This window comes from Dasypus novemcinctus, chromosome 12, assembly GCF_030445035.2.
Source record: "Dasypus novemcinctus isolate mDasNov1 chromosome 12, mDasNov1.1.hap2, whole genome shotgun sequence".
Taxonomy (NCBI): Eukaryota; Metazoa; Chordata; class Mammalia; order Cingulata; family Dasypodidae; genus Dasypus; species Dasypus novemcinctus.
The window spans coordinates 22,605,160-22,629,033 of NC_080684.1; the positions used below are offsets into that span (position 1 = coordinate 22,605,160).

General features: G+C 55.1%; 1 protein-coding gene across 8 annotated transcripts; it reads left to right on the plus strand.

The window, feature by feature from the left end:
* The first annotated feature begins 2,894 nt into the window (after positions 1-2,894).
* On the plus strand, positions 2,895-23,874 carry ITGA7 (integrin subunit alpha 7). 8 transcript variants are annotated; one of them, XM_058308057.2, is made up of 25 exons: positions 3,315-3,901; positions 8,052-8,179; positions 8,280-8,359; positions 9,278-9,533; positions 10,040-10,171; positions 11,470-11,677; positions 11,789-11,982; positions 12,345-12,433; positions 12,537-12,664; positions 12,834-12,929; positions 13,060-13,121; positions 13,270-13,439; positions 13,868-14,017; positions 15,154-15,269; positions 15,827-16,019; positions 16,107-16,187; positions 16,269-16,348; positions 16,462-16,536; positions 16,696-16,798; positions 17,342-17,518; positions 17,716-17,847; positions 20,675-20,788; positions 20,951-21,049; positions 21,149-21,274; positions 23,192-23,874. In XM_058308057.2, exons 1-25 carry the CDS (start codon positions 3,696-3,698, stop codon positions 23,420-23,422), a joined length of 3,426 nt encoding a protein of 1,141 aa, XP_058164040.1. In that variant the 5' UTR covers positions 3,315-3,695; the 3' UTR covers positions 23,423-23,874. The 8 variants fall into 8 exon arrangements, with proteins under 8 accessions (XP_071074949.1, XP_071074950.1, XP_058164040.1 ...); XM_058308058.2 differs by lacking the exon at positions 10,040-10,171 and adding an exon at positions 10,437-10,556 and having other exon boundaries at positions 3,319-3,901; XM_071218850.1 differs by having other exon boundaries at positions 3,330-3,901; positions 9,278-9,873.

Here is a 23,874-nt window from a genome sequence, read left to right on the forward strand (position 1 = left end):
CTGGGTGGCTCTCCCCACGGGGCGCACTCCCTGCGCGTGGGGCTCCCGAGCACATCAGCACTGCACGTGGGCCAGCTCCACACGGGTCAAGGAGGCCTGGAGTTTGAACCATGGACCTCCTGTGTGGCCGATGGATGCCCCAACCACTGGGCCAAGTCTGCTTCCCTCTTATTTGTGATTTTGATTGTTCTTTCCCTAATGGCTAATGATGTTGAACATTTTTCATGTCAGCACTGGGTTTTATTTAATAAAGTTCCGAGGTCTTGCCTTAAACACAAGAATTTCTTTGGTAGGACATTTTATTCATTTATCTATCTATCTATTTATATATTTATTTATTTATTTTTGAGGTACTGGGGATTGAACCCAGGGCCTTGCATGTAGGGAGCCAGTGCTCAACCACTGCCCACATTGGCTCCCTGAATTGGTTCCCCCATTTGTTTTGCTTTTTTTTTTTTTAGGAACCTGGACCTTCCATGTGGGAAGCAGGCACTCAACTGCTTGAGCCACACTGGCACCCCAGAATATTTATTTATTTACTTTAAAATTTAATTTTTAAATTATCTTTTTGAAAAGTTAATAGATGACACAAAATGTTACATTAAAAAACATAAGAGGGAAACGGACTTGGCCCAGTGGTTAGGGCGTCCATCTACCACATGGGAGGTCCGCAGTTCAAACCCCGGGCCTCCTTGACCCGTGTGGAGCTGGCCCATGCACAGTGCTGATGCGCCGCAAGGAGTGCCCTGCCACGCGGGGGTGTCCCCCGCATAGGGGAGCCCCACGCGCAAGGAGTGCGCCCCGTAAGGAGAGCCGTCCAGCGTGAAAGAAAGTGCAGCCTGCTCAGGAATGGCGCCACCCACACTTCCGGTGCTGCTGACGACAACAGAAGCGGACAAAGAAACAAGACGCAGCAAATAGACACAGAGAACAGACAACCGGGGGAGGGGGGAGAATTAAATAAATAAATAAAAAATCTAAAAAAAAAACCCAAAAAACCCAAAAAAACATAAGAGATTCCCTTATACCCCACAGGATATTTTAATGCCAGGCTTCCTCCATTCTCTGGATCCTCCTTCCCCTATAACGTTTTTCCCTCCCCTTACATATTCATATTGCACTTTTTGTCAGCATTCAGGTCTCGCTCCTTTTTTTTTTCTTTTTTTTGTAATGGCATGATATTTTATTTAAAGAAATCCAGTTTTCTCTGGAATATAAAACATATATTTTAAGCCATAAATGTGAACTTAAGCATAAATAGTTGAAAATATTAATAAACCTCTATTTTCTTATATTTCTTTTTTAAGACGGTTTTAAATATATATATTTTTTTATTTTTAAAAGATACATAGATCACACAATGCTACATTACAAATGGTCTCACTCCTTTAGGGAAATCTTGATGTCCGAATTTACTAGGCTAGTCTAGCGCTCTTGTGTGTTCTCTGCCCTCCCTTCCCCCACTATTTATAGCCAGGCTAATTCTGGGCAGCCTCTCCTTTCCTGCACCTTCCTTCTGTGGCGGGTGAGGTGACTTCTCAAATATTTGGACAGAGGAGGTCAGAAGCAGATTCTTGGCATCTGATTTCATTCTCAGATTTAGCAGGAGCCAGTGTGGTGGAGCTAGACACAGGCAGAAGCTGCAGGTGCAGGGAGGAGGGCAGTGGGGACTCTAAAAGCATTTTGACCAGGGTTGGAGGTTTGGACTGGGAGTTAGGAGTCCCAGGTTCTTGCTTGATTTTACTGCTCTGTGCTCTCATATCAGTTCCTCTCTACTGTCTGGGGTTCTGGAATACAAAAGGAATGGAGAAGGTATATCTGGGGGATTATAAAAGTAGAATTCTGGTGCCACCCCTACTGGTAGCACATATATTTCCTTATAACACCTGTCTAGAGGTGCACTAGTCCCCTGGAGGGGATGTCTGCAAATGCAGCATTGCAAAATGGAGGCCCAACCTTCAATTGTATATTAACTTATCCAGGGAAAGAATTGTCCCATGGTCAGCAAAGTGAGAGTCCCCCTGTTTTTTTTTTTTTCAGTATAATCCTGGAAAAAGAAGTAAGAGGGACAAATGGGACATAGAAAGAGGAATTAGATAGGACAAAAATCAGGGCTTTAAAAAAAGGGAGGGAAAAGAGAGAACCATAAAAATATGACAGCATTTGAGGGGCTGAGACAAATTAGAGACACTGAGAAATGGTCTGAGGAAGATTCCACGGGTGAAAGAGACAAGAAGCCAGACAAAATTAGAGTTTGGAATGAGACAAGATGAGAGAGAAAGAAGGGAAAGATGGACAAATGGATATACACAAGACCAACACCCAGAAAGAAAGATCTGGGAAGGGGAAGGGAGAACAAAAAGATTCCAGTTGTGCCAAATGATTTCCTATCTCTCCTCCTGGCCCCAATTTTGGATTGGAGTTAAAAATAGCAGAGTTGGAAAATGCCCTCCCTCCCTTTGCTTCTGTCCCAGTTGGGGGTGGGGGGAGGAGGAGGAAACCGGACAAGCCTGCGGGTCCCAATAGAGATTCCTCCAGTCCCACCCAGACTCAGCCTGAGCCAGCCCAGGACTCCGGGCTGGCGAGTCCCCTCCCTCTGGCTGGATGGGAAATGTACAGACGTGGGAAGATTCTGCGAGCTGGAGACACCCTTTCCATCCCTCTTCCTCCTGGGTTCAGTCTCTTTCATCTCTGCCTTTCTTTGACATCCTCCCCCCCCATCCCCCCCTTTTTTTCTTTTCAGCTTAATTTTCTCTCCCAGTGTTATCCTCTGGTCTTTTTTCTTTCTTTCTTTCTTTGCTTTCTCCCTTCATTCCACTCCTTGTTGCTCAAACTCTTGCCTTTCTTCATCTGCTTTTTCTTTCCCTTGTCTTTTTTTTTTTTTTTTTTTACCTGCTTCTAGCCACCCTCTCCTTACCCCCTGAGCTTTTCTCTTCCCCCTGCCTCTTTTTCTCCTTTCCCCTGAATGGTCAAAATGTGGCTAATATTGCCTCTGTCTCTGGGGAGGGGAATGGGACGGGGTGGGAAGTGGTTTGGTTGTAACAACATAAGGGGCGCTCTTAGTACCAGGCAGAGAAGGGAGCATTCAGGCCCCCCACCCCCCTCACGCCCCCGGGCCCAGGCCCAGGCCCGGGCACGCTCTCCTTTCAGCTTCCTTCTATCTGCTTATCTCTCTTCCAGGTTGCCCTCCAGCCATACCCCACTTTTCATCTCTTACCCGCCTTCTCTTTTCGGGCCCTGCTTTCTGTCCTCCCTCCCCAGGGCTGGGCGCCGCCTCCTCCGCTCGCCGGCTGAGGCAGGGGAGGGCCGGGCCGGGGAGGAGAGCGCCGCGCGGGGTGGGGCTGGGGCGGGCAGCAGGGCCCATCCTCACCGGGAGCCACCAGCCTGGGCACCCCTTTGCGGCACCCTCAGGGCTCCACCTGCCCGGGGCGCGAGGGGCGGGGCCGAGGGTGGGGCCTGGGTGACACCCCTGGGAGAGGAGGCGGGAATAGGAGTGGACGCCCGCGCGCTGCTGCTGTTAGTCTTCCCAGCCGGTGCTGAGGGGCAGGAGTGGCAGGCGAAAGATTGGGAGACCCCTGAAAGACCAGCGGGACTTCAGAAACGTCTCCAGAGAGACGGGCCTGGGGAGACCTGGGGCTCGGGGGCGCGCGCGCGATTTCCCCAGCGCTCGTGGGGGCGTGCCCTGGATTCGCCCTATGGCCGGGATTCGGGGCCGCGGTCCCTCGGGGGGCCCTGGGCTTCGCTACCTTCTTGGCTCCCTGCTCGCCGCACTGCTCTTCCCAGCGGTTGTCGCCTTCAATCTGGACGTGATGGGCGCCCTGCGCAAGGAGGGCGAGCCCGGCAGCCTCTTCGGCTTCTCCGTGGCCCTGCACCGGCAGTTGCAGCCACGACCCCAGAGCTGGTGAGTCACCGTACCCGCCCGGGTCCTCGTGCCTGAGCCCCTGACCCCCTCCCCCTAGCCCCCGGCCACCTCATTTCTCTATCTTCCAACCCACCAAGACTCAGTTTGCCCACACAACCTAGGGCTTGCCCTTTCTATCTTGGGACTGGAGCAGGACTCCCAGACCCCGAGACCCATCGTCCTGCTCTGCGGATGAACTGGAGAATCATTCATGTCTCGGCAGGGAATTCTCTCCTTCTGCCTTTTCCACCAACTTCCATCTTTGCTCTAGCCTCGGAAGAGGGCTGAATTCCCCGGGAAGGGAGGCTGACCGCCCTGTCTCTGCGTAGGACAGGAGGAGAGGGGAAGGGCAGAGAGGCTGAGGATGGCAGGGAGGGATACTCCCCACACACCTTCCTGTCAGAGCCTTGCGGCGGCATGGATTGAGGGCAGCAGGGCGCTGGGAGGCCAGGAGAGAGCTGCCAATTCTGTGGCTCAAGGCCAAGACGACAGGACAGTTGGGAGAGGATCTGGGAGAGTCTGCTAACCTGCACGAGGTGGCTTGGCCACAGAGAGTGGCAGAGAACTGTGTCCTCAAGGAGCAGCAGCAGCAGCAGCAGCAGCAGCCACTGCAGCAATGGGAGAGATCCGGGAAGGATGCTGGCCAGGCTGTTCCCCCTACTCCTCCTCAGGAAATTTCCAGCTCCAGGAATCTCAGCAGTGGGGGAAGATGGGAAAGAGTGAGGGGAGAGGACAATTCTAGTTCTTTTCTGATCACTTCAGGATCCATGGGAAATGGCCACACTTGTGTGTGGGATCTGCGGCTGGCCACTCTTCCTGCACCCTAGGCTCTCGCTGCATGTATTAATAAAAGAAAGGGGAGAGGGGAAGAAGCCTTCCCACTCCCTCCTGCCAGGGGGCTTTTCTCCCGCGGAGTGCCTAAGCCACGTAAAGTGGCCTTTACTGGGAAGGAGCCCATCTGCCGGGCTGTCTTCTCCCCCTTTACTATTGGCCTGGAGGCAGAGGGCAGGATGAGAGCTCATTTTTTCTCCTTCCCCCCTTGGGAGTGCGGCTGGCTCTCTCTCACTTCTTTCATTATCTCCATCTTCTGGGAGGAGGGTCAGTGGTCCCCAGACTTTGGGGGAGATAGACAGCAGCCGACTTCACCTCTTCTTCAGCCTGGCGTCTGCTTCTTCCCCATCTCTGATCTCCCTCCCACTGTCCCTCCCTCCAACTGCCAGAGCGCCAGGACTGGAGGCCTTTTTAGGACATGCTGAACTCTCTGAGCTATTTCCAGGCAAATTCTAGGTTATTTTTAATAGCTTGGTCTCTTGTTATTTCCCCCTCTTCTCTGAAGGTGGCCCCTGATTCTGTCTCCTAGGGCAAAGCTGAGGGCATTCCCAGAGGTACCCGAGCCTGCCTTTCCTCCAACAGGGGGCGCTCTGCTGCTGGGTGACCTGGGCAAGGCAAGGTACCTTGCTAGGTCCCTAGCTCTTGAGTTGCAGGTTACCTTCCCCAGAACTCACTGATTGAAAGACCTCACCTGTTTTGATATTTCAGTCTGGTTGGATGAGACTTTGAGGACTATCCTTACTTTGTGCTGTGCTTTCAGCCTCATTTATTTCCTTCAACTCTAAAAGGGAGATAAATAATAGTCCTACCATACAGGGCTGTTGTGGTGGATTAAAAAAGTTCTCAATATTCGTGAAGCACTTAGATTGGCACATGAGGATGTTAATATTTCTTTTATTCTTTTTTTTTTAAATTATTTATTTTTTTAAATTACATTATGAAAAATATGAGGTCCCATTCAACCCCACTGCCCCCGCCCCCCACATATTTCTTTTATTCTTGTACTGTGAGACACAGAGCTAGTGAAGAGCTTTAGCAACTTACAGTAGTTCTGATCCAAAGACTTGGCTAGCACCAATCCTCCCCACCTGCCTCCCAGGCCAAGCCCCTTCCCCAGAGGGCCATGCAGCTTAGGATGGGTTGAAGAGGGGCTGGACGTGGGCAGGAGCCCCGGAGGGTGTGGAGAATTGAAAGGTGGAGTGGTGGTGGGCTACTTCCCAGCCTCTGCTTGGCTGGGCTTCCAGGGGGGTCCTCTGTCCCTAACTGCCGAGTGGTTGTCGTGGCCACAGCTGGGGTTACTGTTTTTGTCCAGAGGCCTGGAGTGGTGGGACTCCTGGGATGCAGCCAGGAAGTAGTGTGTGGCTGGGGCAGTGGTGGGGGGACGGGAGAGGCTGGGTGTGGACAGTCTCATTCCAGGAGGGATGGGCTGGCCTCTTGCAAAAGTGGAGCTGGGCAGATCCCTGCGCTCCATTTCCCTCCTCCCTGCTCTTGGCCTCCTGAGTGAAGTGAGCGTTGAGTGCTGACTAATAGCTTCTCCAGGTGCTCAGCTGTGCTCTGGCCAGCTGGGGCACTGGGTGTCTCTGTGACCCACACATCTAGTTTGGCCCCAGCCAGTGCATCCCGATGCCTCCTGTGGGGCAAGCAGAAAGATGAATAAGATGCCCCTGTCCTCTAAGAGATGGCCATCCTTGGCTTGGAGGGGTGGGGGCACTGCTGACTTGTCTGAAGGTTAGCATTTATTTGCATGAGGCCATGCCATCTGGTTTCCCTTTCTGCTCAGCGTGCCCTCTCCTTGCTTCCCCTCCTCCCTTTTGGGGAGTAGTCTCAATGTTCTGGAGGTCAGTCAGTCACTGGGTGTAGTGGAAAAGGCATGCGTATCAGAGCTGTGTGGATGTGAGGTCCAGCGTTGCTGCTTCAGGTCTGAGTGAGTTTCCTTCTTGTGTGGGGTCTTTGTGAGGATTAAATGATATACTGCACATAACACACCTAGCCTGGTGACAGTACACCCGTGGAGAGTGATAACCATTTGCTCTGCATGTCCCTGGCCTCTAGCAGAGGGCCTGACCCACAGTAGGTGCACCAGTGCCTGGTGCTGGGCTTGGCAGATGGTGGGCTCTCTATAGATCGCTGTTAAATGAAAGCCGCATGTTTGTACCCTTTCCTATCACTCCCCACCCCCTTCACTCTCCTGACACTTACTCTGACATGGGATGACAACTGCTAAGAGCTGGGAAGCGAGACCGGCCTGTGCCCTCCCCCTGCCCCATCAGAGCTGGCGCAGTGCCCGGCAGATGCCTGTGTGTAACAGCGCCCCGCCACAGCCTGGGCCTCGCCCACAGCGGGGAGATGGAGGAGAAGAGCATGAAGAGGGCTCTCGACCTTTGCCCTGGGTGTCAGTCACCTCGCCTCACTCGGTCCTTCACTCCTGGCCTGGGGATTCAGCCCCGAGGGACCCAGGCCGCCTCCGTTCCCAGCACAGTCCTCCCCGGGGAAAGAAGCCTTGGCTGTGATCGTGGAAAATTGTTCTGCCAAGAAAGCCATAGCTGGGAAAGAGTCTGAGGGGGAGGTAGGGGAGACGACTGGGAAGGGGGTGGGGGGTAGGGGAAAGGGGGAAGATAATGGATAAATGGAGGAGGAGGAAGAGGAGTGGGCAAGGGGCTCAGGCTGTGGGGAGGACAGTGGGAGTAGGACTGGAGGCAGGATGGGAAACTTGTCCCTCCCTCGTGCCGGCTAGAATGACTGATGGAGTCCTGGGCTGGCAGAGCCGCGGGGTTGGGGTGGAAGTCTTTGTGGAGTCCGTGATCGGGGGAAGCAGGCCCACATCTGGCCTCTTGCTTGGCCTCTGGAGCTGGACCCTGGGCCACCCTGTTACTTTGCTCAGCATTCTTGCCATTTCTGGCAGGGTTTCAACTGGGCTGGTGTGGGGGAGGAGGGCAGGGCTTGGGGATGGGGCCAGGGAGGGAACAGGGAAGGCCTGGTCAGGAACAGGTGCTGGGAACAGGCGGTTCTTTCAAACCATAGTGCTGGCCGGATGGCTCGGGTTGGCGCGTTTGTGTGCGTGTGTGTGTGTAAGTGCATACGTGTGTGTGTATGCGTCTACTCTGTGTTTTGGGCCCTCATCCGGATAGTTCATGCATACGCAACATGATGACTGCATAGCCAAGTGTATGTATTTGTTCCTGCCCAGGACTCGGGAAAACGGATTTTCTGTCTTTCCTAGTCCTCGTCCACTCTGCTTGGTACTGAGAGGGGAGCCTGGCCAGCTCTGGGGAGGTGGGAGCACCCTGACCTCTAACTCCTCCCCTGACCCCTCATACAGGCTGCTGGTGGGTGCTCCCCAGGCCCTGGCTCTCCCTGGGCAGCAGGCGAATCGCACTGGAGGCCTCTTCGCGTGCCCTCTCAGCCTGGAGGAGACGGACTGCTCCAGAGTGGACATTGACCGGGGAGGTGCGGCCCCTGCGGGGCAGGATGGGGGAAGCACACGAGGAGGGGAGGAGAGGACTTGGCCTCCTCTTCCCTCCCCTGACTCCCACTGTCCTGCCTCCAGCTGATGTGCAAAAGGAGAGCAAGGAGAACCAGTGGCTGGGAGTCAGTGTTCAGAGCCAGGGGCCCGGGGGCAAGATCGTCGTGAGTACCTCTGGTGACTGTGTGTAAGGGTGCGGTGGATGAGGATGCACGTGTGGTGCGCATATGCACAAGTGAGCTTTCAGGACGCAGGCTGGGTACACAGTGTGAGTCCCAGGACCTCAGGGAGACAAAAGGAAGTGTAAGACTTGGTCCCTCTCCTTGCCAATGTGAAAACATCTCACCATCCATCTATCCATTTACTTGCCACACTCTTAGTGAGATCCTTTTATGTATCAGGTATTGTGCTAGTTACTGAGAGACAATGTCCAAAGGTGGAAAAAACTTGGCCAGTGCCTCAAATAGCCTCTGGCATAGTTATGGAGATTCTCGTTCTCTCTTTTTTCTGCGTCTCTCTGTTTCTCCCTGTATCTTCTTTCACAAACATGCACAAACCTACATGTCATGATACGAGTCAGTATGGGGCAGAACACGGTTAGAGTTAAGTGAATAGCATAGCCACCAGCCTATAAAAATCCCGAGGAGGAGTGGGGACAAAGGGTACCTGCAGGTGGGGGTGACTGAGCCAGGCTTTCAAGACTAGGTAATACTTGGGCAATGTGGAGGGTAGGAAATTCTTTGCAGGTGAGGTGGTGGCACTTACAGAGGGCCAGAGATAGGACCGAGCTTGGTGTATTAGGGAATGGTCACCTGTCACGTGGCAAGGAAGTCATGCTTTCTGTGCCCGGGCAGAATGTGGAGCTGGGACTTCTTCCTGAGAGGGCAAGGAGGCGTGTGCAGGCAAGATGCTGGGTTCTGCACGGACCTGCCTAACCCTGGGCTGGGTGGCGGGACTTAGGAGTGTGCGTGTTCGTGTGTGCGTGTGTCCCTGGATATGCCAGATGTCTGCCTGTGGGCAGTGTGGCTCACGCAGGCCCCTGGCCCACGTGGGGGAATGGCCCCTCGTCCTTCCTCCCCCAGACCTGTGCACACCGATACGAGTCCCGGCAGCGCGTGGACCAGATCCTGGAGACGCGGGACGTGATTGGCCGCTGCTTTGTGCTGAGCCAGGACCTGGCCATCCATGACGAGTTGGATGGTGGGGAGTGGAAGTTCTGTGAGGGGCGCCCCCAGGGCCATGAACAATTTGGGTTCTGCCAGCAGGGCACTGCCGCCGCCTTCTCCCCGGACAGCCACTATCTCCTCTTTGGGGCCCCGGGAACCTATAACTGGAAGGGTGAGTCCCTCCTCAGGGAGAGGAGGAGGGGACCCAAACCTCTTACCCTCCACACTGGACTGGGGGCAGCATGTGGCCAAGCATGACCACACGTTCCCTGTCATCATGCCCCGGGGCACCACCACGCCCTCCACCCTCCACCACCCGAGCACATGTGAATGAGGGTACCTCCTCTTCTTCGCCTGGCCGAGTGCTCCCCAACATGCTGGCATGGCCCGGCCCCCCGTGCGCAGCTGGGCCTGCCCCCCCAGCCGGCGCCTGCATGCTCCTTCACGCCAGCCCACCCCTCATCACTCCCATTCCCGTCTCTGCACGCAGCCGCCTGCTGAGCTGCCGCTCGGTGAGTGTGTGCCACGTCAGGGGGTCCCTGGCAGCTTGGGCTGGGAGGGGATGGGGGCAGGGCTGAAAAGGGGAGAAGGGGCTTCCTGGGTGCTCGTCTCCCTCTGCACGGCCTGAGGGGTGCTGCTCACTCCCTGCCCTGGCCACTGACGGGTCTGTCCTTGCAGGCACGGCCAGGGTGGAGCTCTGTGCTCAGGGCTCAGCGGACCTGGCACATCTGGACGACGGGCCCTACGAGGCGGGGGGCGAGAAGGAGCAGGACCCCCACCTCATCCCGGTCCCCGCCAACAGTTACTTTGGTAGGGACGCCTGCCTGGCGCAGAGCCACTTTAACGCTCTGCTCCTCTCTCTTATCCTCCTCTCCACACTCCCATCCTTCTGTCTCTGTCTCTCTCTGTCCTCCCGTGGCGGATTCTTATCTCTGTGGTCGCTTTGTCTCTTCTCTGTCCACCTCTTCCTCCCCGACCTCCTTTCGGCCTTCTTGTCCTGCTCTGTTTCCCTGCTCTGTGGCTCCTCCTCTGGATGTTCCTTCCCTGGTGTCTCCCCCCTCCCCGCCCCCCGCAGGGTTGCTCTTTGTGACCAACATTGATAGCTCAGACCCTGACCAGCTGGTGTATAAAACTTTGGACCCCGCTGACCGGCTCCCAGGACCAGCCGGAGACTTGGCCCTGAATAGCTACTTAGGTTTGTAAGCTGCTGCCCGTGTCCTCCTGGGCCCTCGGGACTTGGCCTTGGCCTCCCCTTCTCCCCGAGGGAACACATGCTGTCCTGCCCCCCCTCCCTGTCCCCGCAAACACACACTCAGGGAAACACACGCTGGGCTCGAAGGGCAGAGAAGAGCCGGCCTGTGACCAGAGAAGAGGAGGCCCTGAGAGAGAGAGCCTCAGGGGCCGTGGACGGAGGAAGATCCAGATGGGCCGAGAGGAACGCGGCTGAGTTTGAACCGGGAGGGAGGGAGGTTAGATGGCAGGCAGACCTTCTCTGAGGGATGGATGGTGGGCCCTCCTGGAGAAAGGTTTAGCTTAACAAGTAAGCTCTTCTCATTGTCTCATCCACATCCCTTCTGCCGAGGAGGAGGAAAGGAGTCCTGGGAGCTGTTTGGGTGAATCAAGCTCTTCCCCCCATCTCCTTGCGTCACCCCCTCCCCATGTGAAAGCTTTCTCTCCTGCTAGGGGGGTGGGGGTGGGGACAAAGAAGGTCCATTGGTTGGGATTGGGGGTCTTCTGGGGTATGCAGATGGCAGAGGTATACAGATGGCCTTCTGGGGTATGCAGATGGCCCATCCCCTCTCCTCTGTCCCCTGGCCCCAGCTCCTGCCATCCCCTGGAAGCTCCGCTCCATCCTGCCCAGTCTCCCGGCCTCTCTCTCCCCCTCAGGCCCTGAGGCTGCCCTCACTGCCCTTCTTGCACCAGACTCCAGCTGTGGTCCAGGGGGGTGGGGAGGACTGCCCGTTGTGCCAGTTGTGGTGGTGATAACTAGGGGGCTCCTCTACCGTTTGGCTCCAGACCTGTCCGGAGGGGGTGAGGGTGGGGGAGCTGTGACGCACCCTGGCTTCTGAGTGTCTTGGAGTGGACTCAGTAAGTCACCTGCCACCCAGGTTTCTCCATCGACTCGGGGAAGGGGCTGGTGCGTGCAGAGGAGCTGAGCTTTGTGGCAGGGGCCCCCCGTGCCAACCACAAGGGCGCCGTGGTCATTCTGCGCAAGGACAGTGCCAGCCGCCTGGTGCCTGAGGTCATACTGTCTGGGGAGCGCCTGACCTCCGGCTTCGGCTACTCGCTGGCCGTGGCTGATCTCAACAATGATGGGTGAGAGGGGCAGAGGGAGCCTGGGGCCAGGAGGTATGGGGGGCCTCTGGGCTCTCCCCACCTCCCCTGGCCTTGGAGGGCCCCACACTGACCATCTCCCTCTCTCCATAGCTGGCCCGACCTGGTGGTGGGTGCCCCCTATTTCTTCGAGCGCCAAGAAGAGCTGGGTGGTGCTGTGTATGTGTACATGAACCAGGGGGGTCACTGGGCCGGGGTCTCCCCTCTCCGGCTCTGCGGCTCGCCTGACTCCATGTTCGGGATCAGCCTGGCTGTCCTGGGAGACCTCAACCAGGATGGCTTCCCAGGTGTGCCTGGGGGCTGGAAAGGCTCAGTGGAGGGAGCGGCTGGGAAGGGGTGCAGAGGGGCTCAGAGCTCGGGGGGTGGTGGGTGCGGTTCTCTTTCTGAGGGTTCGGGGAGAAGGAGCCTGGCTCTCACCTGAGCTTTACCATTTGCCAGCCCTGCGGCCTTGGGTGAGCCCTTAACCTTCTGGAGCTAGTACTATCTGGAGAGGATTAAAGATGATGGGTGGAAGGTGCTTGGGACTTAGTAGCCTATCGATAAAAGAGCAATCATATTGCCTTGGACTGGGCCGGCAGGAAAGTTGGGGCCTGGATCTCGGGTCCTCTCCCCGCCCCCCAGTCTGACTGCCTTTCTCCACGCCCTGCAGATTTCGCAGTGGGTGCTCCATTTGACGGGGATGGGAAAGTTTTTATCTACCATGGGAGCAGCCTGGGGGTTGTCTCCAAACCGTCACAGGTGAGGGGAGTGTGGTTGGGATGAGGGAATGGCCGTAGAGGGCAGGGTCAGCAGGGACTGGGGAGCAGTGGGGCTGGGGGAGGCTGACCTTCCGGTCCCCCAGGTGCTGGAGGGCGAGGCCGTGGGCATAAAGAGCTTCGGCTACTCTCTGTCGGGAGGCCTGGATGTGGATGGGAACCATTACCCCGATCTGCTGGTGGGTTCCCTGGCCGACACTGCCGTGCTCTTCAGGTGAGCTGCTTCCTTCTGTTGCCTTCTCCCTCCCTGAGGCCATAAGCCCTCCCTGAGACTTCTACCCCCACTCCAGTGCCCATCTGATTCTGAAGACTCTTCCCAACCCCTCTCTTTCCAGCCTCATGTTCTAATGTTCCCCACACCCTTCCTTCCCCTTTCCTCCCAGAGCTAGACCTGTCCTCCATGTCACCCATGAGCTCTTCATTGCTCCTCAGACCATCGACCTGGAACAGCCCAACTGTGCTGGCGGCCACTCGGTCTGGTGAGGCGGGATCCAGGGGCAGCCAGGGAAGCCTTTCCCTCCTCCGTTTTGGGCAGGAGCGGGCAGGGTGGACCTTGGGGTCTTGGCACATCAGCCTGCCTGGCTCAGGAGCTGCCCTTTGCCCCCACAGTGTGGACCTGAGGGTCTGTTTCAGCTACACTGCAGCCCCCAGCAGCTACAGCCCTGTTGTGGGTGAGTGAGGTCCCTGGTCCCACCTCCCACCCCACTGAGTTTCCAGGGAGGGTCACGCTGAAGTGGGGAGAAGGGCACCCTTGGGACAGATTTAAACTGGAGTAGTTCCCCAGCTTGCTGGCCTCTCTCTTCTCCCCACACGCTTCAGGCCTGGATTATGTGTTGGATGGCGACACAGACCGGAGGCTCCGGGGCCAGGTCCCCCGAGTGACCTTCCAGAACCGTGGCCTGGATGACCTCAAGCATCAGGCCTCGGGCACCATATGGTTGAAGCACCAGAATGACCAAGTCTGTGGAGACACCATGTTCCAGCTGCAGGTGGACACTGAGCCCCTAGCCTCCGAGGGGCATTGTCATTTCCTCATCTCTTTTCCTTGATTCCTCTCAGCTTCTTCCTCCATAACACACTCACACCTCATCCCATGATACAGACTTTTGGGAAACCTCCCTTTGGGGTTTACCTCCTCCTTATCTACTACCTTCTCTCTTGTCAAGTTCTGTGCTTCCTGGAGATGGAGATGGCAAGTTCCATCATCAAATTTGGTCCTTAAAGCCCTAAATCCTGCCTCTTTCCTTCCCTACCCCAGTGTCTCTCCCTCCTCCTTGCTCAGCTCTCCACCTCTCTCCTTCAGCTCCCTAAGCTTCTTTCCAAGTTTTGGAATCTATCCTAGGTCAGGCTGGGACTTTGGGCAGAGCTGGGGATCTGGTGATTGTTTCAGTATCCATATCCATCTTTCCCTTCCCAGGAGCATGTCAAAGATAAGCTTCGGGCCATTGTGGTGACCCTGTCCTACAGCCTCCAGATTCCTCGGTTACGGCGACAAGCTCCTGGCCATGGGCTGCCCCCAGTGGCCCCCATCCTCAATGCCCACCAGCCCAGCACCCAGCGGGCAGAGGTGAGTATGGGTTCTGGTATGGCCCAGGAAAAGGAGCTGGGAGGGGTCCTGAGCATGGTCCCTCGCCCCTGACACCCATTTATAAGTTACAAAGCTCTTTATCCCAGGAATCCCTCATATCTGTAGGTGGTAGAACAAGTAGGCTCCAAAATGTAAAATGGTCCAAACGACTGAGCACTCCTGATGAGAGCAGACCATGTTCTTTCATTCAACCATTCAAGGACCCAGGCTGATGGGGGCTCTTTCATCTTCAAATGTGGCCTCCAAGTTCCTTAAATCATCTCCATTCCATTTAGCAGAAAGGGGAAGCGGCACAAAGTTCCATGCATGGGTCTAATGGTTGGTCTGGAAGTGGCGCTCCTCACCTCTCATCAAATTCTAGTATCCAGAATTCAGTCGTGTGTCACACCACGAGGGAAGCTGGGGAAATGTGCTCCCTTGTGCAGGTGTGCCAGCCTGCTAGTAATATTGCACAGTAATATTGCCATTATTATTATTATTATTATTATTATTTGGTCTTTTATTTTTGTGATACATTTATCGCAGAGAACTTGACATTAAAAAATAGAAGAGGTTCTCCTACACCCCAGCCCCCACCCAAGATACTCTTCCCACATCAACTGCCTCTTTCATCACTGTGGTGCTTTCATTGCATTTGGTGAATGTTTTGGAGCACTACTAGCCTGCGTGGATTAGTTTCTGTTTACACTCTCACCAGTCAATTCAGTGGATTAGGGCAGGATATATAATGCTCCGGATCTGTACCGGCAATATCATTCAGGACAAGGCCAAGTCCAGAAAATGCCCCACATCACAGCTTTCTTGCCACTCCCTTCCCTCAGCAACTGCCATGGCCACTGTCTCCACATCAGTGTGGCGGGTCCGACGTGTGCGGGGGCCTGCGTGCCAGGGAGGAAGTGGGCGCGGGCTCCCTGGCTGGCTGGAATATTGCTATTATTTTACTGATGTGGATACAGCTCAGAGAGGTTACGTGACTAGCCAGTACCACACAGTTAGTAAGTGACAGATCTGAGAGTTAAGCGCAGGGTGTTTAATCTTGTCCTACTTCACCCGGTAGGGTGGTAACATCCCGCAGTGACACACTCACCCCTCCATCTCCTCCAATCTATCTCCAGATCCACTTCCTGAAGCAAGGGTGTGGTGAGGACAAGATCTGCCAGAGCAACCTGCAGCTGGTTCACGCCCGCTTCTGCGCCCGGGTCAGCGACACGGAGTTCCAGCCTCTGCCCATGTGAGGGGGAGCAGGCGGGGTGGGAGGGCAAGAGTTTAAGGACTGGAAAGACACACCCTCAGGAGGACTTGGCAGAGGGAGGGGAGAGAACCTGCAGAGAGAAGGTGAAAACTAGGGAAGATCTGCTCTGATTCAGACGCTGCAGGTGAGGGCCAGCCACGGGGTCCACGGGGCTCCCCTGGCCAGGGATAACAGTCCTTCAGTTATTCAGTTTACATGCACCCCATTCTCTAGTCTTCATGGCTCTGTGAGGTAGGAACTATGATTAGTACCACTTTATGGGTGGAGAACTGAGATCTAGGGAGGTTAAGCTCCTCGCCCATGGAAATGGTGGAGCTGGGAGCAGAATGATGGTCCCTGACTCCCAGCCTGGTGTTTTCTCCAGTGTGGAAAGAACTTAGGTGTGGACCGGTATGTGAGGAGATTTGGGGTCCTAGAATGGGAGGAGAGGTTCAGGGAGTGGAGGGAGAGCAGTATACTTTGGGGGAAGGAGGCTGGGAGTGGGAGAGTCAGCAGAAGCGTTTAGATCTTAGAGGGAGTGGGGTCTGACCCTCCAGGGATGCGGATGGGACAACAGCCCTATTTGCACTGAGCGGGCAGCCGGTCATTGGCCTGGAGCTGAAGGTCACCAACCTGCCCTCGGACCCAACCCAGCCCCAGGCCGATGGGGATGACGCCCATGAAGCCCAGCTCCTGGTCACCCTCCCTGCCTCTCTGCACTACTCAGGAGTCCGGGCCCTCGACCCTGCAGTGAGGACCTGGGGTGGAGTGGGTGGGGTGGGGTCTTAGGGGCCTCCAGTAGCCCTAACCGACCCTGTCCTCTCTTTCCCCACCCAGGAGAAGCCGCTCTGCCTGTCCAATGACAATGCCTCCCATGTCGAGTGTGAACTGGGGAACCCCATGAAGAGAGATGCCCAGGTGGGCATTTCTGCCCTCATGCCCCTCCAGGGAAGTCCCCAGCACCCCTCTGACTGCATTCTCGCCCCACCCTTGTCCTAGGTCACCTTCTACCTCATCCTTAGCACCTCAGGGATCACCATTGAGACCACGGAGCTGGAGGTGGAGCTGCTGTTGGCCACGTAAGCCTGGAGGGGCCAGGGTGGGGTGACGGTGGGGTCTGCTGTCCTCATCTGAGGCCCCTTAGGCTGGGGCCTGTGCCCACTGCCCACGCTTGCCCCGGCCCACATACCAGGATCAGTGAGCAGGAGCTGAATCCGGTCTCTGCCCGGGCCCGTGTCTTCATTGAGCTGCCTCTGTCCATCACAGGGTAAGTCCTGCTCAAATGAGCACCTCCAAGGGAGGGAGAGGGGCATCGCCACTCCCAAAGCCTGGCCTGAGCTCTGCCCTGCCTGGCCTTCATCCCTGGCTCTCCGTTTGGGTCAGGCCCAGGCCTCCTCAGCTCCTGTTTTAACTCCTTTCACGCCAGGGTGGCCATCCCGCAGCAACTCTTCTTTTCCGGTGTGGTGAGGGGCGAGAGGGCCATGCGGTCTGAGCGGGATGTGGGCAGCAAGGTCAAGTATGAAGTCACGGTAAGTATCCTGATTTGTGGTCCCTCCATGGCCCCCTCTCTCCGTGGCACAGAGGAGAGGCTGGGAGATGTCCCAAGGGCTGGGGCTCTTCTACCCTATGGAAGATGGTGGTCCAGCAAGTTCATGGTCTCTGCCCTCTCCCTGGACCTGGATATGGGCAGGTGTTTGTATGGGAGCCTCACTTGACCACCTTCTGGTCATCCGTCAATGACCACTGCACTCCACTAGCTTGAGGAGGGGGCATGAGAACCCAGAAAATCTTCTCTGCTGGGGTGGGATGGGGTAGGGAGCTCAGCTGGTGGGTGGGAACATAAAGGGCTGATGTCTTTCTTCCGGAACTCTGCCTCTCACCTCCCAGGGAGGCCTCCAGGTTTTCCTGGGCTTGGCCTCTGGAGGGAATGGTGCTTGGTAGGGTCTAGGATCCTGAGTCTTTGCTGGGACTCTGCCTCCTGAGGCCTCCCCTCAACCCTTCGCCCCTCCACCTCTGGGGATTTAGGGCCGGCACGGAAACTGATTTCTCTTCACGCTCCTTCGTGTCCACAGGTCTCCAACCAAGGCCAGTCGCTCAACACCTTGGGCTCTGCCTTCCTCAACATCATGTGGCCCCACGAGATTGCCAATGGGAAATGGCTGCTGTACCCTATGCGGGTGGAGCTGGAGGGCGGGCAGGGGCCTGGGCAGAAGGGGCTCTGCTCCCCCAGGCCCAACATCCTGCACCTGGTGAGGCTTAGGCAGGGTGGGTGGGGGCTGCTGAAGCTGGACGGAAGGGGCTTAGACTTTGGGACGTGTTACAGGAATGGGGGCTAGTGCGTGCGAGTGGTGGGCCTGGAGGAAGGTGGGGAGGAGGAGAGGAGATCTCTGGATTGCCGAGTTTAGACTAGAAGGACGCTCATTAGGTTCTCCCTCCCCACGTCCAGGACGTGGACAGCAGGGACAGGAGGCGGCGAGAGCTGGAGCCGCCGGTGCAGCGGGAGCCTCCTGAGCAGCTGGAGCCCAGCACATCCTGGTGGCCAGTGTCTTCTGCTGAGAAGAAGAAAAACATCACCCTGGTGAGGGCAGGGCAAACGTGGTAGCTGCCAGAATGGGGCGTGTGTGTGGTGGCGCGATGGCGGCTGCCTTGGGGGCATGGAGCTCCAGAGTGGTGGGTTCCCGGGAGGTGGCATGCTAACAGTTGTATGGTCAAATACCTGCGTGAGTGGACAGGCCAGGCCACATCATGGCTCACAGGAGGAGGTGCTGAGCCTGTGGAGCCCCCCTTGTCTGTCAGACGCTCACTCCTGTTAGTCAAGCAACCGATTTTCATACATTTATATAAAACATAAATTTTATATTTTATAGGGGATAGGAAAATTTTAGGCACCTTTGAGATTTTTTGTTCTTTTGAACTCTTTTAGGATAAAAAAGTCAATTTGGGTAAGGAAACCTGCTTAATTTTCGTAACGTCAAACAAAACGCACATTTTGTAAAGTTCTAATAGCTAAAATCACAGCTTATCACATGTGATTCATGAAGTCTATCCCTTTTAAGTAGTTTTGCCTCCCTTTATTCTAATTGTTTCAAATAGTTTTTGATCTCTGAATGGAATCACTGAGTAAATTAGCGGGTTCTCAGGGCTCCACCCTTCCAGGATGGCACTGCCAGCATTTGGGTGTGGGGAGAGGGGCTGGGCGGGCCTGGGCCTTCCATAAGAACCATGGCCGGCAGGGTCTTGGAGGCAGGGAGTGTGATCTGATTTAGCTAGACTGTGGTGGGGACACAGGTTAAAGGGGCATTTGGCCTGGTTGTGCGGGGGCGAATATCAGGGACGGAAGGGGGACCAGTAGAGTCAAGGGGTCAAAGAGGCCATTTGAAGAAGGCTTAGGTTGCAGAAGCAGGAGGGCCAGATTTATGACTTGGGAGGGCATGCCACTGCCTGTCTGTCCTCTGGACCCTCAGCTTCCCCAATTCCCTCAAAGTGTGGCAGGAGGCTAACTAAGGACTCTGGATTGGCAAGCGTGTGTGTGTGATCTTCCGTTACCGTGGTTTCTCTATTAAATGGAGAGTCCTCCTGTCTTCTCCATGTTTGATTCCCCTTAAAAGGCCTTCCTCCCCTTTTTAAAAAATATATTTTTATTACAGAAGTTGTGAACTTACAAAACAATCATGCACGTGTAGAATTCCCATACAACAACCCTTCACCAACAGTTGAGGGCCACTTGCTTCAGATCATGAGACATATCAGACCATTACCACCAACCATGGTCCATAGCATACACTTGGCATATTTTTTCCATACCCCCCTCCATTATGACAGTACATCTTTGGCATTGATGCAGAAATATTACAGTATTATTAACTATAGTCCATAGGTTACATTAATTATATTTTACCCATGCTTCCCACCTACCTGCAATAGTGCTGGTGACGTATATCCATTCAAGTTCACAGAAGACATTCTTGCATTTGAACTATTAACCCCAATTCTCATCCACTTCTTCGTTCAGTCCCTAGATTATTCTCTCACTTTCTTTCAATTGATACTTAGATCCCTAGACTGCTCTTTTCAGCCACAATCCCATTTATAAACCAGCTGCTACTCACTATAACGTGTTACCATCAATTCTATCCATTTCCACACATTTATAGTCAAATTAACTAAAACTTCTACATACATTAAGTAGCAGTACTGCTTCATAGCCCTCCTATCTCCTAATAACCTATACTCTGTTTTTACTCCATGTATTTAGGTCTTATTAGTGAGACCATGCAATATTTGTCCTTTTGTGTCTGGCTTATTTCACTTAGCATAATATCTTCAGGATTCACCCATGTTGTCATGTGTGTCCCAATTCCATTTCTTCTTACTGCAGCATAGTATTCCATCATATGTATATACTATATTTTGTTTATCCATTCATTGGTTGATGGACAGTTGGACTGTTTCCATCTTTGGGCAATTGCGAATAACCTGAAAGTCCTCTCTTTTTAAATAAGAAGTTGGAAATTCATTCTTCTACTTATAATCAAGGCAGATGGCCTTGCTTTTAGACAAAGTGACTAAAATGTTTTTAGTTGCTCAACAGTGGCAAAATAAAAGCTGACTCAAATAATTCAAATATCCTCAGTGCTGGTATTCTGTACATGGAATGTGCTAAGTGTGATGACTAGAATATGACTTTTATGCAAATGAATCTTTAGGCAGTGTTTGGGCCTAATGGATTCAGGTCAGGCTTGAAAGGAGCAGTCCTGGGGCAGCCTCCTCCTCTTCCGCCAGTAGTTTGGGTTTAGCACAGGAGTGTGGCTTTGCTGAATATTGGAATATCAAATATCTGCTCTACGACTTACTAGCTTTGCTAGCTGTGTGACCTGAGGCAGGTGACCTGGCCTCTTTGGGCCTCAGTTTTCTCATTTGAAGAATGGGATGATAATAATATACACCCTGCAGGACTGTTGCGAAGTTTAAAAACTGAACATAAGTGCCTGGAAGATAGTAGGTGCTCAGTAAATGGGGCTGTCATTAGGTAACATGAGCATCATTGGAGGAAGCTGCTCTGCTGCTGCAAAGTGAGAGACTCCCCTCCCCCTCCCCATGCATTGTAAAGCCAAATAGCCCCAGACTGTGGGTAGGCTGCTATTTTGGCTTATCCAGGTAGACCACAGAATTAGTTTGGGAAGCCTGGCTGGAGGAGGGGAGTTTGGAGCCAGCTAAGGAGAGTGGGAGAGATGAGCGAGGAGCAAGGGGAAAAGGAGCGTGGGGGGGGTGGAGGAATGGAGTGGAGGCTTGGGCAGTTCCTGCCAGTTGACCACGCTTGTGAGTGTACCAGGCCGGCTGGGCCCTGGGCAGGCTCAGTGGGGTGAGGCCAAGTGGCTCAGAGCCCTACCCGTCCTTGTCCCCAGGACTGCGCCCGGGGCACGGCCAGCTGCGTGGTGTTCAGCTGCCCGCTCTACAGCTTTGACCGAGCAGCTGTGCTGCACGTCTGGGGCCGCCTGTGGAACAGTACCTTCCTGGAGGTGAGGGTCCTCCTTCCCATCAGCCCCGCTTCCTTCCCCCAGTCCTACACCCCTTTACCCAAGGGCACCATTGGACACCATTCCATTTACAATTTCAGGTGCTGGGGGGCCGGAGGGACGCTTGGGGTGCATTTAGGAGCAGTTCTCTTCTCCCCCCCTTAGGAGTACTCAGCTGTGAAGTCCCTGGAGGTGATTGTCCGAGCCAACATCACGGTGAAGTCCTCCGTCAAGAACTTGCTGCTTAGAGACGCCTCCACAGTGGTGAGCTGCGGGCTGACCAGGTGGGGAGGGGGCTCTCCTCTCTCCTGCTCCCCCCCCCCCCCCCCCCCGCTCTTGCTCCATTAACCCCTCGCTCCCCAGATCCCGGTGATGGTGTATTTGGACCCCTTGGCTGTGGTGGCAGAAGGAGTCCCCTGGTGGGTTATCCTCCTGGCCGTCCTGGCCGGGTTGTTGGTGCTGGCACTGCTGGTGCTGCTGATGTGGAAGGTGAGGCTCGGGGAGGGGCGTGGCCGGGGGGGTGGGGTGCCCAGGCAGGGCCCATGGTGGTTTTCAAAGAACTACCCATGTGTTCATTCGCTTAGCATATATGGAACCCTGTCAGGCCCTGGAAGTTGTAGCTGTAGCTCTTGTCTCCAGGGATTTAAAAACCTAGTGGGGGAGGTGAGCCTTGTACTTAAGGACAAGCCCAAAGGTGCGAAGAGTCGAGAAAGTGCAGTGAAAGACCAGAGAAAGACCAGAGGAGGGGAGGCTGGAAAGGAGATGGACCTTAGAGGAGGGTGAGAGCAGGATTTGAATGTGGGGAGATGGAGTGAGTGGGGCCTGGGCCTCCAGAAAGACCATGGCAGGCAAAGTCGAGGAGGCAGGGAAGTGTGATCTGATTTAAGTAGAGTGTGGAGAGGAAACTGGCCAGTAAGGCCAACCAGCGTGGAGAAGCACCTCCAGGGAACTGCCCCCAGGAGCGTCTCGGAACCACCACTACAAGGCTCTACACTGAACTGTTCTTATTCGCCTCTGGGGCTCACATAAAAGCCACACGAGCACATGTCATTTCAGGGAAGCACATGTATCTCCAGGGGCCATACCCAGAGCCACATGCCATGTGCGGCTGTATGTGGGACCCTCTCTACCCCCCTCCTCGGGACCATTCACAGACCAAGCACCCCCTTTGGCAAATGGTGGCCTTCAGTGGACCAGCTTCTGCAGTAGCATCCAAACTGTTGCGAACCAATAGTCTCAGGGGAGATTGATTCCTTTGTGACACTAGGCCCCAGTCCCTGCTCCCTGCTTTCATGGAAGGGGGACAGAGCAGAGATACGGGCCCCTATCCTTCCTCCACCTTCCCATCCTCTGCCTCTTTTGTCCCCATCCTCCTTCAACATCCCAGTGTGGCTTCTTCCATCGGAGCAGCCAGAGCTCATCTTTCCCCACCAACTATCACCGGGCCCGTCTGGCTGTACAGCCCTCGGCTGTGGAAGTGGGGGGCCCGGGGACCGTGGGGTAACTGTTGTGTGTGTGCACATGTGTGCAAATATATGTGTGTGGGTGTGTATATGTGTGAATATAATAGAGCTCCCAGCATTCAGGGAGTTGTGAATGTGCAAGGTGAAGAAACGAGATTGCACGAGGGTGGTGTGAGTCCTAGGAGCTGGGTGGATGGTAAGTATTGTAGAAGGGTGGGCATGCTCAGAGGGTTGGGGGGCCCATGGAGTGTGAGCATGTGGGAGTGCCGGGAGGTACCCTGCATGTCTTTTCTATGGGCATGAGTATGCAGAGATGATTGTGCAAGGAGACGCTGGGCAGGAGGAGTTTGAGCATGTAGAGTCTTGGGCGATCTTGAGTGTGAGTGTGCAAGGAGCGCATCTCCACCTTGGTGTGGAAGGATCTGCACATTCATGATTCAGGGAGGGGTTGGGTACTGTATTCAAGGATGAGAGGCCTTGTCCTAAGGGGGCTGCTGGCCAGTGTCTGCATACACCATGAGTGTGAGTGTGAGTGTGTGTGTGTGTGTGTGGCTTGAGGGGCTTCCAGAGTAGGCCAGGGTCTAGGAAGCTGTTTTCTTCTGCAGATCTCGTTTGTGTTCTGGGGGAGTCTACTGGATCTCTTAAAAATCTTGGATGGTTGGGAAACTTTGGGGTCAGAGGTCCCAATGTTCCACCTTCAATCCCGTCTTTCAGGGGCCAAGGGAGATGTCCTTGGTCCTGTCCCTCGAGCCCCCCGCTGGAGGGGAGCTCTTCCTGGGGAATGGCACTGGGTGCTAGAGCATGGCTAGCCTGTCTCCCCTCTGCGGCAGTCGTTTCCTTCTGTCCCAGGGGTGGTGAGGGCGAGGAGCTGGGCTGTGCTGGGCATCTGCCCAGGGACCTCAGCCCTGCTGGCTCCTCACGGGTGGGCGCGGTGTCCTTACAGATGGGATTCTTCAAGCGGGCGCGGTACCCCGAGGCCACAGTGCCCCAGTACCATGCGGTGAAGATTCCGCGGGAAGACCGGCAGCAGTTCAAGGAGGAGAAGACGGGCACCATCCTGAGGAACAACTGGGGCAGCCCCCGGCGGGAGGGCCCTGATGCACACCCCATCCTGGCTGCCGATGGGCACCCCGAGCTGGGCCCTGATGGGCACCCCGTGCCAGGCACTGCCTAGCTTCCTTTGTCCCAGCCTTGGGGCCCCTTTACCCCTTCCCCAGAAACGGTCCTGGGGTGGAGAGGGCGGAGTGGGTTGCTGGTGTCGCATCAGGATGTGTCAGGATCTGCTTCCTCAGGGGCGTAGACACCCCCACTAGGACTACCCCTAGAATGCTGTGAGGTGAGAGGGGGTATATCAGGGATGGGGCAGTGGGGTAGGGTGAGAAGGCCAAGGGTCCTGCCTCAGAGGTGGGGAGAAGGGACCCCAGCCCTTCCTCCCATTCACTCTGTGTAGCAGGACTCCAGGGACCTGTCTCCCCGGAAGTGCCTTAGCCTCGAGGGTCAGGGAGGAGGGTGCATCGCTGACTCAGGGGCTCCTCCCTCCCTAGCCTCCCCTCTCCTCAGACCTTAGTTTGCTGCATCAGTCTAGTGGGTTTTGTCTATTTATTAAAAAATATTTGAGGACGAAAA